We start from the raw sequence: 13,394 nt of genomic DNA on the forward strand, positions 1-13,394 counted from the left end.
CGCTACACGTACCAGCCAATCAGGAGAGTATGCAAATTAACCCAACAAAGATGGCGGTTAATTTGCATACATAGGTGCAAAGCAGTGGAGCAAAGATGGAAGGCTCCGGGCTGGAGTGAAGGCCTGGGTCCCAAGTGCCAGAGGAAAACCGGTACTGGCAGCCAGGGGAAGGGAAGGCCTATTGCACGAATCTCTTCATGCAACGTGCCTCTAGTGAACAATAAAAAATCAGGTGCAACAAGTGGTATGGACTTGGGCCAGGGGATAGAGAATGACCGTCGTTCTATTTTTAGAGAGTGATCAGGGAGGGCCTCCTGAAGGAGGTGTCCTGTGAGCAGAGACCTGATGAAGTGAGGGAGACAACCATGTGCACATCTGAGAGGAAAGCCTTCCAGGTGAAGGGAAGAAAAGATGCAAAGGTGCTGCAATGACAGTTTGTTCAAGGACCAGCAATGTGGCCACTGTGAAAAGAATGGAGTGAGCAAGGCCATGGCTGGTAGGAAAAAAGGTAGAATGAGAGCCAGTGCCAAATCACTAAGGCCTTATAAGCCCAGGCTTTGAATCTTTATTCTAAGTGTAGCAAGAATGATTGCAGCATTTTGGGCACCAAAGAAATGTGATTCACATTTAAAAAGGATTATTCTGGCGACTGTGTAGAGCAGCCCGTTTGAAATGAATAAAACTAAAAAAAAAAAAGACCGTACCCTTTAATGTAATGATGTTTACTTTGAATTTATATTAGTTCACACAAACACTCCATCCATGCTTTTGTTCCGGCCCTCCGGTCCAGTTTAAGAACCCACTGTGGCCCTCGAGTCAAAAAGTTTGCCCACCCCTGGTGTAGAAGATAGATTTCTCATATCCAAAAGGTGGAAGACAATGGAAGAACCAAGTAAGTGTCCTTGTTCATGTTCATCTAGTACCATTCAAGGAAAAGACATGATGTCATAGAACCACAGCGCCACAGGAGGGCGCCATTAGGCTCTGCAGCAGGATAAAACAGCCCACATGACCCACCAAACCACACTGCTCAATTCCACAGTCTCCGGTTTCTAATGTGGTCACTAGTTTCCTTGTGGTACAGACAATGCAAGCGCCAGGGGAACTGTAGTTGCTGGAAAGACAAAGTCCATATTCTTTATCAATGAACCAAAATGACTTCTGATTTATAAATGAGTATCTTGTGTACTTGACTGGTATCATCCTGGCTCTGGTAGTAAAATGAAATTGAGTTTCTGCACCTACAGGGCTCAAGATGAGACCCTGCGTGATAGGTGGAAGACCCCTTAGGTCTCAGATCTCTATTTCTGTCTTCCTGCCATGCCAACTGCAACAGGGACTTGCCCAGGACCCCTCCCCCAAGGCAGGATCAAGAGAGGACAGACATGTCCAAGTAATGTGTAATATGCAAATGTCACTTTTATAGTCACATTAATGTCACATTAATATAAAATTGTTAATCTTGTGGTGACTAGAATGTCAGGTAGGAGAATAGAGCATGAATTATGCCAACCTTCATCTAATCAAATCGCGCTGTGTCCTTATTGGTTTAATCTCAGCATTTGAAAGGAAAACAAATTAATGCCATTAGAAAAACGCTGCCTGGCTTCATACTCTACTCTACTTTACCTGATTAACTTGATTCTGGAGAGACATGAGGAGGCCTTCTCGTTGTTCATCTTGTCCCTTAAGGCAGGTAAGGACCAGTGAGAGGAATGGTTGTTGGCTCAAAAGAGACATACTACAAAGCAAATCATAACAGCAGATCTAGTTAGAAAGAATGGATTACTTCCTTGCAACACTGACTTCTTGCCCTCGGGTTTTGGCTCACTATTTTACTAATAGTTAGTCAAAAATGGAGAGTTAAGTCATATCTCTACTGATTATATTAAAAGCCACAGGAATGCTTTTAAATAATTTAATATTGAAGGCATTCCCCAAACTAGCATAAATTCATACTGCAACTGAGCGTTAAGGGCAGCGAAGGGAGAAGAGACTTTGTATTTCACATCAGTAAGTTGCACTTTATAATACACATCAGAAGGAATATCACCTTATACACAGAATTAAATTTAAAATGTAAACTTCCTCTCACACACAACTCTTATTGTAGGATCCAGCCCTATCCGATTGCTGTGCTTATTTTATTTTTCAGCACATTTCTTGAGAACAAGCAGTGGGGTATTTACTGGTAGAGCTAAAATCAGAACCTGGTTCAAGGACCTAGTATCACACAGTAAATGTCTTGCCAAATACCAGAGTGCTTGCTCGTGACCTGAGGAGCACAGCCCTCCACCCCCACAATGCAGTCTTCAAAGGGGTTTTAAGACATTTGGGCCCAACCAGTGTGGCTCAACGGTAGAGCCTCAACCTAGGAACCAGGAGGCCACAGTTCGATTCCCAGTCAGGGCACATGCCTGGGTTGTGGGCTCCATCCCCAGTGAGGGGCATGCAGGAGGCAGCCAATCGACGATTCTCTCATCATTGATGTTTCTATCTCTCTCTCCCTCTCCCTTCCTTTCTGAAAGGAATAAAAATATTTTTTTTAAAAAAAGACATTTGGTAAAAATTCTATTAAGATTTATTCAATTTTTAGAGAACAACTAACTAGTCATACTGATAACCTAATTGCTACACTGGAAAGAAAAATTTCTTCAAATGAGATTGAGGCCAAAATATTTCAATCTGCTTCATTTTACATAAGCAGACTGCGAGAGACTGACTTGGGAAGGGCCATTTTGAAACTTTGTAAGAGCCTCTAGACCTCTCTGTGGTAGGCGGGGCGAAGTACATACAATCACCCATTAGCTAACAAACTTTGAGAACTAAGTTGAGTCATCTGGTTGGTTAATTAATGCTAGCAAACATAACAAAACCATCAGATAACAAACAAAATATGAGCAAAGTTAGGTCTCTACCAAATGTTCTTCAGTTAAGAATGCAGGATCAGAAACCAGACCACCTGGTGTAAACCCAGCTTCCTAACTGCTTAGCTGTGTTCTCAAAAAATTTACTTAACCTTTCAGTGCATCAGTTTTTTCATCTGTAAAAAGTGTATAGAGCTAAGATCAGCACCTGCTTCATGATTGCTGTGAGATTTTAAAAGTTTGAGTATATATGAAATAAATTTTATATAGGGGTTGGCATTTGTAAGAGCTCAATAAATGACCGCTACCAAAATATTATTAATTAGAAGAAAATAATATTTCAATTTTTTTTATTTCCCCCCACAGCATTTATCCCCCCTGTATCCTCTTTCACTTCCACCCCACACACTTCCACCCCCCCCCCCCCAATCAAACAGAAGAAATTATCATTATTTCCCCCTTATCCTTTGGTGCTAAATTCACCATGTTTTCACATTTGAGAGTGGTTTTAAACTTCTTCAGTATCACAGTCAGTTTTCAAATAGAATTATTTGAAATCTTTTCAGGGCATAAAATAAATTAACATTAAACTTCATGGTTTGTAAGTTTTAATATCTAATCTAGAACAAGAACCTTAAATGCTAAAAATATTAGTAACTATTTCAGGGCCCAAGAAGACAGTACTAGAAATATTTCTATGTATTTTAAACACAAAGACCTAAGTAATAAAATAAAAAGAAAGAAAAGTGATTAAAAGGAGAAAACAGGGACCAGGTGGCAACCCAGGTCTGACTCAGGATGCAGTGGGGCTACGAAGTCAGGATTTTCATAGCAGCAAGGATCGGGGTGCATAGGCGGAACTGAGAACGTGTAAGCAGTATAACCTGGAACTTCTTAGGAACAGCGCCTCACCTAACAAAATATTTTCAATTTCATTTAATAACAAAATTTCAGTGGACTTGGAGGGCAGTGAACATGTATGTTTGCAGAATGCTACATTTCTCTCTTTCAAATCAGACATAGAGACACAACTTGCAGGCATACCTTTTCTGTTTTTGTCTGTCTCTTTCCTTTTTTGAAGAAGAACCCAAGTGCTGTCCCTTCTCCAGCTCCTCCCCGGCAGCTTTCAGTACTCTTCCTTGCACAGAGGTTGGCAGCCTGGCAATGAGCGGGGCCACCAGCCACACACCCCTGCGTTCAGAGGAGCTAAAATCAGAAACAGGCGTTATGCCCAACGAGGCACCTTTTTCTCACAGTTATAACAGAAATTCCCATGTAAAAATTTTATACACAAGATACACTGATTATTCAGAATTTTCCCTTTCATTTCTATGCTATCGCACAGTAAATATCTTGCCAAATACCAGATATTTGCACACTTTTCCACTCGTGCTTATAGAGGGCAATAAAAGACACGGTTCTGGGAGTATAACTAAAAGTTTGTTTAAAAATCTACAAACATACTTTTCTATTATTGTGGCTCTCTGATTAGTAACAGTCCTTTTGTCCAACACTTTTTTTGTCCTGGTTAAGATATGAAATGTTCTGGTTACATTTAAGCACACTGATAGCCTGTTTTTAAAGTTTTAGAATTCACTAGTTATACTTTACGCCAAAATGATGAAATACAGCTAATCTGCCTTTCATGATTATCATTTATGCAAAAATGCTCATTTTTAAAGAAGGCAGAAAAAGTGTTTCCTATGTAACAAATACCACGGAACAGTGAACACTAAAGAAATTAATGCACCCTGAATGTCACCTGTGGTTCCCAGGAGTCTGGGCCCGATTAACCTAGTATTTAGAGCACTAAGATATCATGCAGCCTGTAACATTGCCCTTTAACTTATTATTAAATAATGATAACTGACACAAGTTATTACTTTCTTCATATTCCTGCAGCTTTATGAAAAAAGATTTGATTATGCAAATAAAACACAGTTACATGTGAAAAATTAACAAGAGACTACTAGTAGTAATAAAGCCACAGAAAAAACACCTTAGAAATGTCTTTATTCCATTCTGCCTTGTGCTTCCTGCATCGGAGCTTCCCATCCCGTTCGGGTTGAAGAGCCCCGTACCGGAATTGGAAGAGTTGATGCTCATGTCAGCAGACTGCTGGAACACCTCTATGGTCGCCTTAGCAATATTGTCCAGTAAGTTGTTCATTTCAGCCACCGAACCAGAGCCCTAGTGCCAGACACAAGAAAACTAGCACACATACATTTTACTTAAACCTCACATGCCAACATGCTTTGCTTTTCATACAATTTTATACACATGCATGCTCTTCAGATATACTCACTGGGTCCTTCAAGCACTGCTTAATCATTAACTGAAGTTCTAGCCAGGACTGCCTCAGTGTCCACTGCTCAAGGTTCTGGGGGAAATGGAAATAACTAAGACATTAAGGACATTACGCATGTCTTAAAACACAGGAATTACTGGCCGTTTCCCTATTTCAAGAAAGAGTAGAACAGTCACACACAAGAAAGGGATCTACAGGCACCACTGCTTTTCAAAAGTTCATGTTAAATGCCCAGCCAGTGTGGCTCAGTGGTTGAGCATTGACCTATGAACCAGGAGGTCAGAGTTTGATTCCCAGTCAGGGCACATGTCCGGGTCTTGGGCTGGATGCCCAGTAGGGGGCATGCAGGAGGCAGCCGATCAATAATTCTCTCTCATCATTGATATTTCTCTCTCTCTCTCTCTCTCTCTCTCTCTCTCTCTCTCTCTCTCTCTCTCTCTCTATCTCTCCTCTTCCTTCCTCTCTGAAATCAATACAAATAAAAAATAAAAAAGTTTGTGTTAAGTACTTCACTTTTCCTTTTTTAAATACTTTTATTGATTTTTAATGAGAGAGGAAGGACAAGAGAAAAACAACTATGTGAGAGCAGAACATCAATCTGCTGCCTCATGCACACTCTTTCCCTCTCCACCGGGGATCAAGCTGCAACCTGGGCATGTGCCCTGACTGGGAATCGAACTTTCAGTGCACAGACGATGCTCAACCAACTGAACCACACAGGGCAGGGCAAGCACTTCACTTTTAGGAAAGACCTACATTAGCCTGTTTTCGCTAACAGAATGAAATCGGAGAGTGCAAAAACAGTGCTGTGCTTACTGTGCAGTAAGCTGTGATGGAGGCAGTGGGCACCCAGCAGCGAGGGCAGCCCAGGCACCAAACCCCTTCCCTGGGAACCACACACAGCCTCTCAGCATCCAGCCACCATGGTTTTTAAACCATGCCTGGGAGCATCTGGCTTTATCTCGACTTATTTTGCACATTTGTTAGCAAGATGTGTCTTAAGGCATAAGAAAAGCCTAAGAGAGCCTGTGGGAATGCTACAGTCATTTTTGTTATTATTACAAAGAATGTGTCAAATCACAGAAACATAATCTTACTGACACTCACCTGAAGAATGCGCTTAATGTGCTGTCTTTGCAGGTTGTCCCCCTCAGTACATTCTTTAATGCCATGAGGATAACAGATGAGCTGCAGTAGTTTCTGTGCTTGCATATTTGAAAGCACAGGGTCCAATATTAGTTCTTTGTCTGTGCACAATCTTTCAGGTTCTTTTAAGCAATGTTCTCCTACCCATTCCTAAAAATCATACAGCAGTTAGATTGGTAGGCATGGGCTTTCTACATGCCTATGTAATATGTACTAAGTTCATGGCACATAATGGAATATAAAGCAGACAGGAATCTTCCAATTAACAAAATATTACATACACAAAATGGTGGCAAAAGTTTTAAAAACAAACTTTTCTAGTATTTTAAATTCTTAAAATACAAAGTGAAACCTTGGATAAAGAAAACTTTAAAAAATAGATGTGCGAACAAAAAAAAAGGAAAGAAAAGAAAGCTAAGGAAAATATTGGTATGTGTTTCAATTGGAAAATCGGTTCTTGTTCTTGCAACTGTTTTATAATCAATTTTTTTAGCTTGCCATATGTAAGGGCAATGAGTCTATTTATAAGATGTCATTTTTATGAAATGCATTATGCTATGTTCTACTGAATAGAACACAGTATAACATTCAGAAAACTGTCTTCCTGTTTGATATTACAATGTTAGTATTATAAATAAATGTTTGTGCACATCTATTCTCTGTACAATTGATTTCTCAGGATAATTTCATAAAGTGCAATTGCTGGGTTAAGAAGTATAGCAAAAATTTAAAGCTATTGATGCATATGGCTAATTAACCTGTAGAGAGTTTCTACTAATTTAAACTTTTATCACACTTTCTTCATCAGTTTTTCAAAGGAAGCTCTTATTTTAAACTAGAGCCCCGGTGCACGAAACTTGTGCAAGGGGGGCAAAGGGGGAAAGGTGTATGTCCCTCAGCCCGGCCTGCACCCTCTTCAATCTGGGACCCCTCTCACAATTGAGGACTGCTGGCTCCCAACTGCTCACCTGCCTGCCTGCCTGATTGCCCCTAACCACTCCCCTGCCAGTCTGGTTGCCCCTAACTGTCCTCCCCTGCTGGCCTGATCACCCACAACTGCCCTCCCCTACTGGCCATCTTGTGTCCACATGGGGGCGGCCACCTTGTGTTGGAATGATGGTCAATTTGCATATTATTTTTATTAGATTGGATTAGATAAGACTTTGTCAACTGTTCCTGAGCCCGATTTGAGCCCAGATCTGTTTAAAATGAAACCTGTTTCTTAACCACTACACCTGTGACTAAACACTGATTATCCATTAAAATCACCTGAGGACCTTGTTAACAAAGTGTGGGCCCTACATCAAATCAATTAAATCAATCTTAGGTTGTGGACCAGAGAGCAGTCATTTTCTTAAGGCATCAAAAACAATTTTAACTCCTTAGGTATGGTGGGGCCTTGACTTACGAGTTTAATTCGTTCCGAGACCAAGCTCGTTAAGGAGCTCATTAAGTAGCTCATTAACTCAAATTACTCTGTCAACTCAATGCAAAAAATCGGCCAAGAAACAGCTGGTATCTCAAAAAACTCGCTAGTCAGGACACTCGTAAGTCAAGACTCCACTGTAATTCCAATTGCTCTCACAGTATGGAACCAGTGCACAACCCAACAACTTCTTAATCCTATATAATAAAAGGCTAATGTGCAAATTGTCCCCTTGATCAGGAGTTCGACCTGGAATTCAACCATGGGGGCAGGGACAGCTGGCCAACCACCCATGGCCCCTCCCCCAGGCTGGCCCTGCCCCCAATTTCCCCCACCACCCCAACTGGGGGTGGGGCCAGCTGGCCAAACTCTCAAGTCCCCTCCCTCCAGCCAGCCCCACCTGATTGGCCCGGGAAGGTTGGCCAGACCCCACTGGTGCACGAATTCATGCACCAGGCTTCTAGTACCTATATAACTATTTAGCTAACTTTTACCATGGTTATAATATGCCTTATAAAAACATGACCCTGTCAACATTTGGAACGTAAAAAAGAGTATATATGGTATGCCTTGATTCTTTTACTAAGAAAGGAGAAATTTTTTTTAAATATATGAAAAGTTAAAGCAGAAGATTATGAAACTGGCCACTTAGGGCAGGGTGAGACAAAGGGTAGCAGGGATTAGGGAGAGAGGACATATCTCTGAGTATACCTTTTGCATAGTCGGCCTGTGGGAGCATGCTATTCTAAAGACAGAGCTGGGCGAGGGGGGGTGGGGGTGGACCTACACTGAATGTAAACAAAAACAAATAAAAATCAGTTCTATTTCAAGCAAGAAATATATCCACAGTGAGGGAGAAAGTTCAAATGATTTCTTAACATAATATGGTAAACTCTTAGGGAAGAACTATAAACAAATCTTCAAATCCTTTTAGTAAGCTTGTTTTTCCTAGTAGTATGGGTGTAGCAATTCTGAAACTATTACAGGTATATTACAGAATAAAGCAAATGAGTACAGGGTAAATATTACTGGGAGTGGGGTTCACAGTGTGGAAGAAGGCAATATTAATGTGGAATGGGGAAAACAAAGGACTTTGTGGGGTTGGACTGGAAGTAAAGATATCAGTATGAACTCGTGATTTGCACACACATTTATGTGTATAGATATGGTTTTTCCTTAGCTCTGTCTGCTGAAAAGGCCTAAAACAATGAGCACACACAGGGCCTCGATCTTGGTTTCTAAATACCATCTTGTGCTAAACAGAACCAAGGTTCTTCAGAGGAATGAGTAATTCTAGATCTGGGGCAGGGCAAGTACAAAAGGAGCCAGAAAGTTAAAAAAAAAAAAAATAAAGATAAAGACATATCAAAATAACATGAGATCCAGCATGAAAAGAGTCCCACCAGAAAAATCTGGGCAATTTGAAAATGAACATAACCAAGGACAGTAAATCATAATCCATACGGAAAATTAGTAAATATAAGTTAAGGGCGGGCTTTTCCTTAGGGAAGAGTGCAAACTGATAACTGGAGAGGAGAGGAGTTTGGAGGAAAATCACCATCTTGCACCCATCACAGTAAAGACTGGTTTGGCAAGAAACAAAATGGATGCAACATGGGAGGTGAGAGAATTTGATGAGAATATTTGCATTGTCTTAAAGTGTCTCTCCAAAGACTGCTTATTAATTACAAGGACAAAAAAAATTATCCAGTAGAGAAATTTTGAAATCATACAATGGAGACATCTTGATAAGGTTAACATCACCAATGAGGTGCCAGTGGACATCATGGGCCTTCCGATGTGAGTACCCGAGAAGAACCCAGCATTACCGCTGCAGTGTCTAGCTAGGAATGCATAATCTGAAGCTAATCTACAGGAAACTTCACACAAATCCAACATAGTTGGAACAACTGACAAAATTAGAATGAGGTCTATAGGTGAGAAAAATTTACTGTACTAATGCTAAATTTCCTGAGTTTTTTTAAACTGTATTTTGTTCATGTTAACAAACACTAAAGTATTCAAAAGTAAAAAAGAATAATGTATGCCAACTACTTTCAAATGGCTCAGAAAAAAAAATTTTAAGTATATGCATCCATACTGACACACACAAATAGAATTATAAAGCAATGTGGCAAAATTTAAAAAGTTAGTGAATTTGTATAAAGGATATACTAGAGTTCTTTATTATTATTGCAACTTTTCAGCAAATTTGAAATTATGTCAAAACAAAGCAGGATAAAAAGGACCATCTATGTACATGTTTTGTACAATAGTGAGATTCTTTCCAAAATAAGTTACATATTCAAAGTTAAAGGCCAATTAAATCTGAAGATACCTGTTGACAAATAGTTCTCAGTACATATCTAGCATATTCTTTTAAGTTGGCGGTTTCCATGGAAATGCTTCTCCCGCATGATTTTGCAGTTTGTGAGGCAGTCCAGATATCATCAGCATTCCCATCACGTCGCAAACCCCTCATGGTGAAGTCATCATTCTTTAGAGAGCTGACACTGTTATTGCCAATTTTGGCATCTCCTAAATAACAGAATCACAAACCCAAAATCACACACATTCAAAATATTGCCAATTATTTGACAAGTAAATGAAACAAGCTTTCAGGAATTTAAAGTATGTGAATGGTATCATTGCATAGCTGTGCAGCAATGAAGAGAAGGGATCAAGAGAATAAATGCAAGAACCCAGGGAAGTTTCATCAGATATGGAAAAAAAGTAAGTTCAAGACTCAATCCTTACTTTGTTATAGAATTATGTATGCTTTCACAGGCCATTTTGAATCACACTTAATAATCAGAGAACACTGATTTCACCAATATCTCAAGCATCAATGTATTCAAATTCATTTGACTTATAGACAAGGAAAAGAAGGGTTACTCACCCTGCTAGATGTCCCTTTTCCATTTCTTCTCTTACAATGACTTATTTTCTATCCATAGGGCAAGAGAAAAGTTTTGCCTTAGCCCACCTTACTATCAACTTCTTGACAAGAGAGATTTATTTCCCTGGGAATGGAAAAGGGCAATGCATACTAAGGAAGCCCTGGAAAATGGGGCATTCACTGAATAACCCGTGTCTTTCGTTTTCCTTTCTGTAAACACCAACTTACAAAGAAAACTTCATTCTCACCAATCTCTAATATATTCAACTAAAATGAAGCTAAGGAAAGTGTTTTTCTTATTTAAAAAAAGTTCTGGGGGAAACATTGAGCAGAACGATTGAATATCTATCAGTGGTCGGCAAACTGCAGCTCGCGAGCCACACGCGGCTCTTTGGCCCCTAGAGTGTGGCTCTTCCACAAAATACCACGTGCGGGCGCGCACGTACAGTGTGATTGAAGCTTTGTGGCCCATGCGCAGAAGTCGGTATTTTGTGGAAGAGCCACACTCAAGGGGCCAAAGAGCCACATGTGGTTCGCAAGCCACAGTTTGCCGACCACTGATCTAGATATAAGAAATCTTCTCTAGCTGCGAAAGACAAAGAACTGTCATATTTTGAAGGTGAAAAAATAAAATAATTTGGTAATAAACCTTGCCAAAGGACAACAGAGCCTCCAAACTTTTGCCTGTTTACCCACAGGATCATAAGCCTTCAGAGAAAAAAATTCCTGGAACCAACAAATGAGTTTACAGGAGGCCCTCAGAGCAAAACCACACCCAGGTCAGTGCAAAAGGTCTTTTAAAGCCTACAAGTCAACTAGGAAAAAGTTTTGACTCTGATGAAAAAATATGAAAAATCAGAATTGCTTATTGAATATTTACTTATAAAATCATTAAAAGGAAGGGAGGAATAAAAATACATTTCAACTCAGCAATATCTTCATTTTTATTATCAGACATTTCTCATTAAAATATATGGGCAAATATTACCAATTTCACTTTACCCATAGGAATTTATTTAATTCAACAGAGTTCTTTAGGAGTTGCGAGAAAGACTAGATTCTGTATGTATCAAAAATTAGCATGCTTTTTAGTGATATAAACAACTATTTTTACACCTTAATTTAAACTGCTATAGACATTAGAAACCAAATTCTATATAACAGTTCTATTTTCCTAATTCAACATTAGTCCTGATGGACAGGACTTGAGAGAACATTGGTTAGAACATGTGAGATAGGTAACTTAAAATTTCTGCAAAAACAAAGAAACAAACATATCTGCTAGTCCCAGACTAGGAGATCCTCAAATCAGTATAGATGTTAGGATGACCTGGAGGTTGTACCAGAACCTTCTACAATCATATAGACAATAGAACATTAGAACAGTGTTCAGTAACAGCCAGGCCCCAGGCTCTGCTGGCATTCAACTGGCCTAATCCTGACTTGGGAAGCAATGCTTAGAAAGCTGTAGATTCCTCCAAGAACTGAAGCCAATGAAAAAGCTCAAGGAGCCCAGCTGGGGTGGATCAGTGGTAAGCGTCGACCTATGAACCACGAGGTCACAGTTTGATTCCCGGTCAGGGCACATGCCTGGATTTTGAGCTTGAACCACAACAGGGGGAGGGCAGGAGGCAGCCAATTGGTGATTCTCTCTCATCATTGCTGTTTCTATCTTTCTCTCCCTCTCCCTTCCTCTCTCTGAAATCAATAAAAACATATCTTTAAAAATAAAATAAATTAAAATAAAAAGGTCAAGGAGAGGCAGTCAAAGAAAAGTGAATTGATGATAATACAAGGATAGTAAACTATGGTTATTTGGATATTTAAAAAGGTTGGCCAATTTTACTTGGGATCAAACTAGTCCTTCAAACCAAAGGGACAATATCTAAATTGCACTCATCTTGGTTTCTGCCATTAAAATGTCTATCACTTAATGCAGTCACACTTCCAAAATTAGTTTATGGGAAATCTTCTATTTAGTTTCTCTGATGAACATTAGCTACCACAGTAAAAAGGTGAATCCCTAAATTCATGGTTATGTTTATGTTTGTTACCATAAACAAAATACAGTTAACAATGGTCTTTACCTTTACTATTAAACGGAACTAACTAACTAATCTTTCCTTTCAAATGTACAGAAATTTTATTATTGAGATGATCATTTAATGTTGGCTGTATACACAAGCTCCTGAGCTCAGAGGAAGGCTGTAGCCCTCCATGTGACTTTACCTTTTTCTTTTTACTTCAAAATTCCTGGGTGTAATAGGAGCATCATGTATGTGTGTATGTATACATATATACACATGTATGTATATGTATATATGTATGTTTTATGTGTATGCTTATTTTTAGATGCACATTTAATAATTTGCATGTATGTATATATGCATGCATGTATGTATGTGTATATGTAGGTATTTTTAGATGCACTTTTTAAAAAATATATATTTCTTTATTGATTTCAGAGAAGGAGAAGGAAAGAGAGATAGAAACATCAATGATGAGACAGAATCATTGATCGGCTGCCACCTGCACGCCCCCTACTGGGGACCAAGCCCACAACCCAGGCATGTACCCTTGGCTGGAATCAAACCTGGGACCCTTCAGTCCATAGGCTGATGCTCTATCTACTGAGCCAAACCAGCTAGGGCTAGACGCACTTTTAAGAATCCGTTTTATGAAAACCCTGTTTTCCATCCTTGTCATCACCAAATAACACTTTCCAAGATGAAGTATAAAGGGATAGGC

General features: G+C 39.6%; 1 protein-coding gene across 1 annotated transcript in view; it reads right to left on the reverse strand.

Annotated features, from left to right (window-relative positions):
• Nucleotides 1-13,394, reverse strand: part of MED12L (mediator complex subunit 12L) — a gene marked incomplete at its 3' end in the record, with an annotated part of 370,596 nt that overhangs the window by 35,718 nt on the left and 321,484 nt on the right. The window contains exons 26-31 of the mRNA XM_081086020.1: nucleotides 10,086-10,285; nucleotides 6,283-6,471; nucleotides 5,173-5,247; nucleotides 4,867-5,057; nucleotides 3,912-4,073; nucleotides 1,630-1,741 (exon numbers count right to left, since the gene is read on the reverse strand). Of these exons, the coding sequence (XP_080942146.1) occupies nucleotides 1,630-1,741; nucleotides 3,912-4,073; nucleotides 4,867-5,057; nucleotides 5,173-5,247; nucleotides 6,283-6,471; nucleotides 10,086-10,285 (929 nt within the window). The remainder of the gene's footprint in view (nucleotides 1-1,629; nucleotides 1,742-3,911; nucleotides 4,074-4,866; nucleotides 5,058-5,172; nucleotides 5,248-6,282; nucleotides 6,472-10,085; nucleotides 10,286-13,394) is intronic.

The sequence above is a fragment of the Myotis nattereri genome (assembly GCF_964212035.1).
Source record: "Myotis nattereri genome assembly, chromosome: 3".
NCBI classification, from domain to species: Eukaryota; Metazoa; Chordata; class Mammalia; order Chiroptera; family Vespertilionidae; genus Myotis; species Myotis nattereri.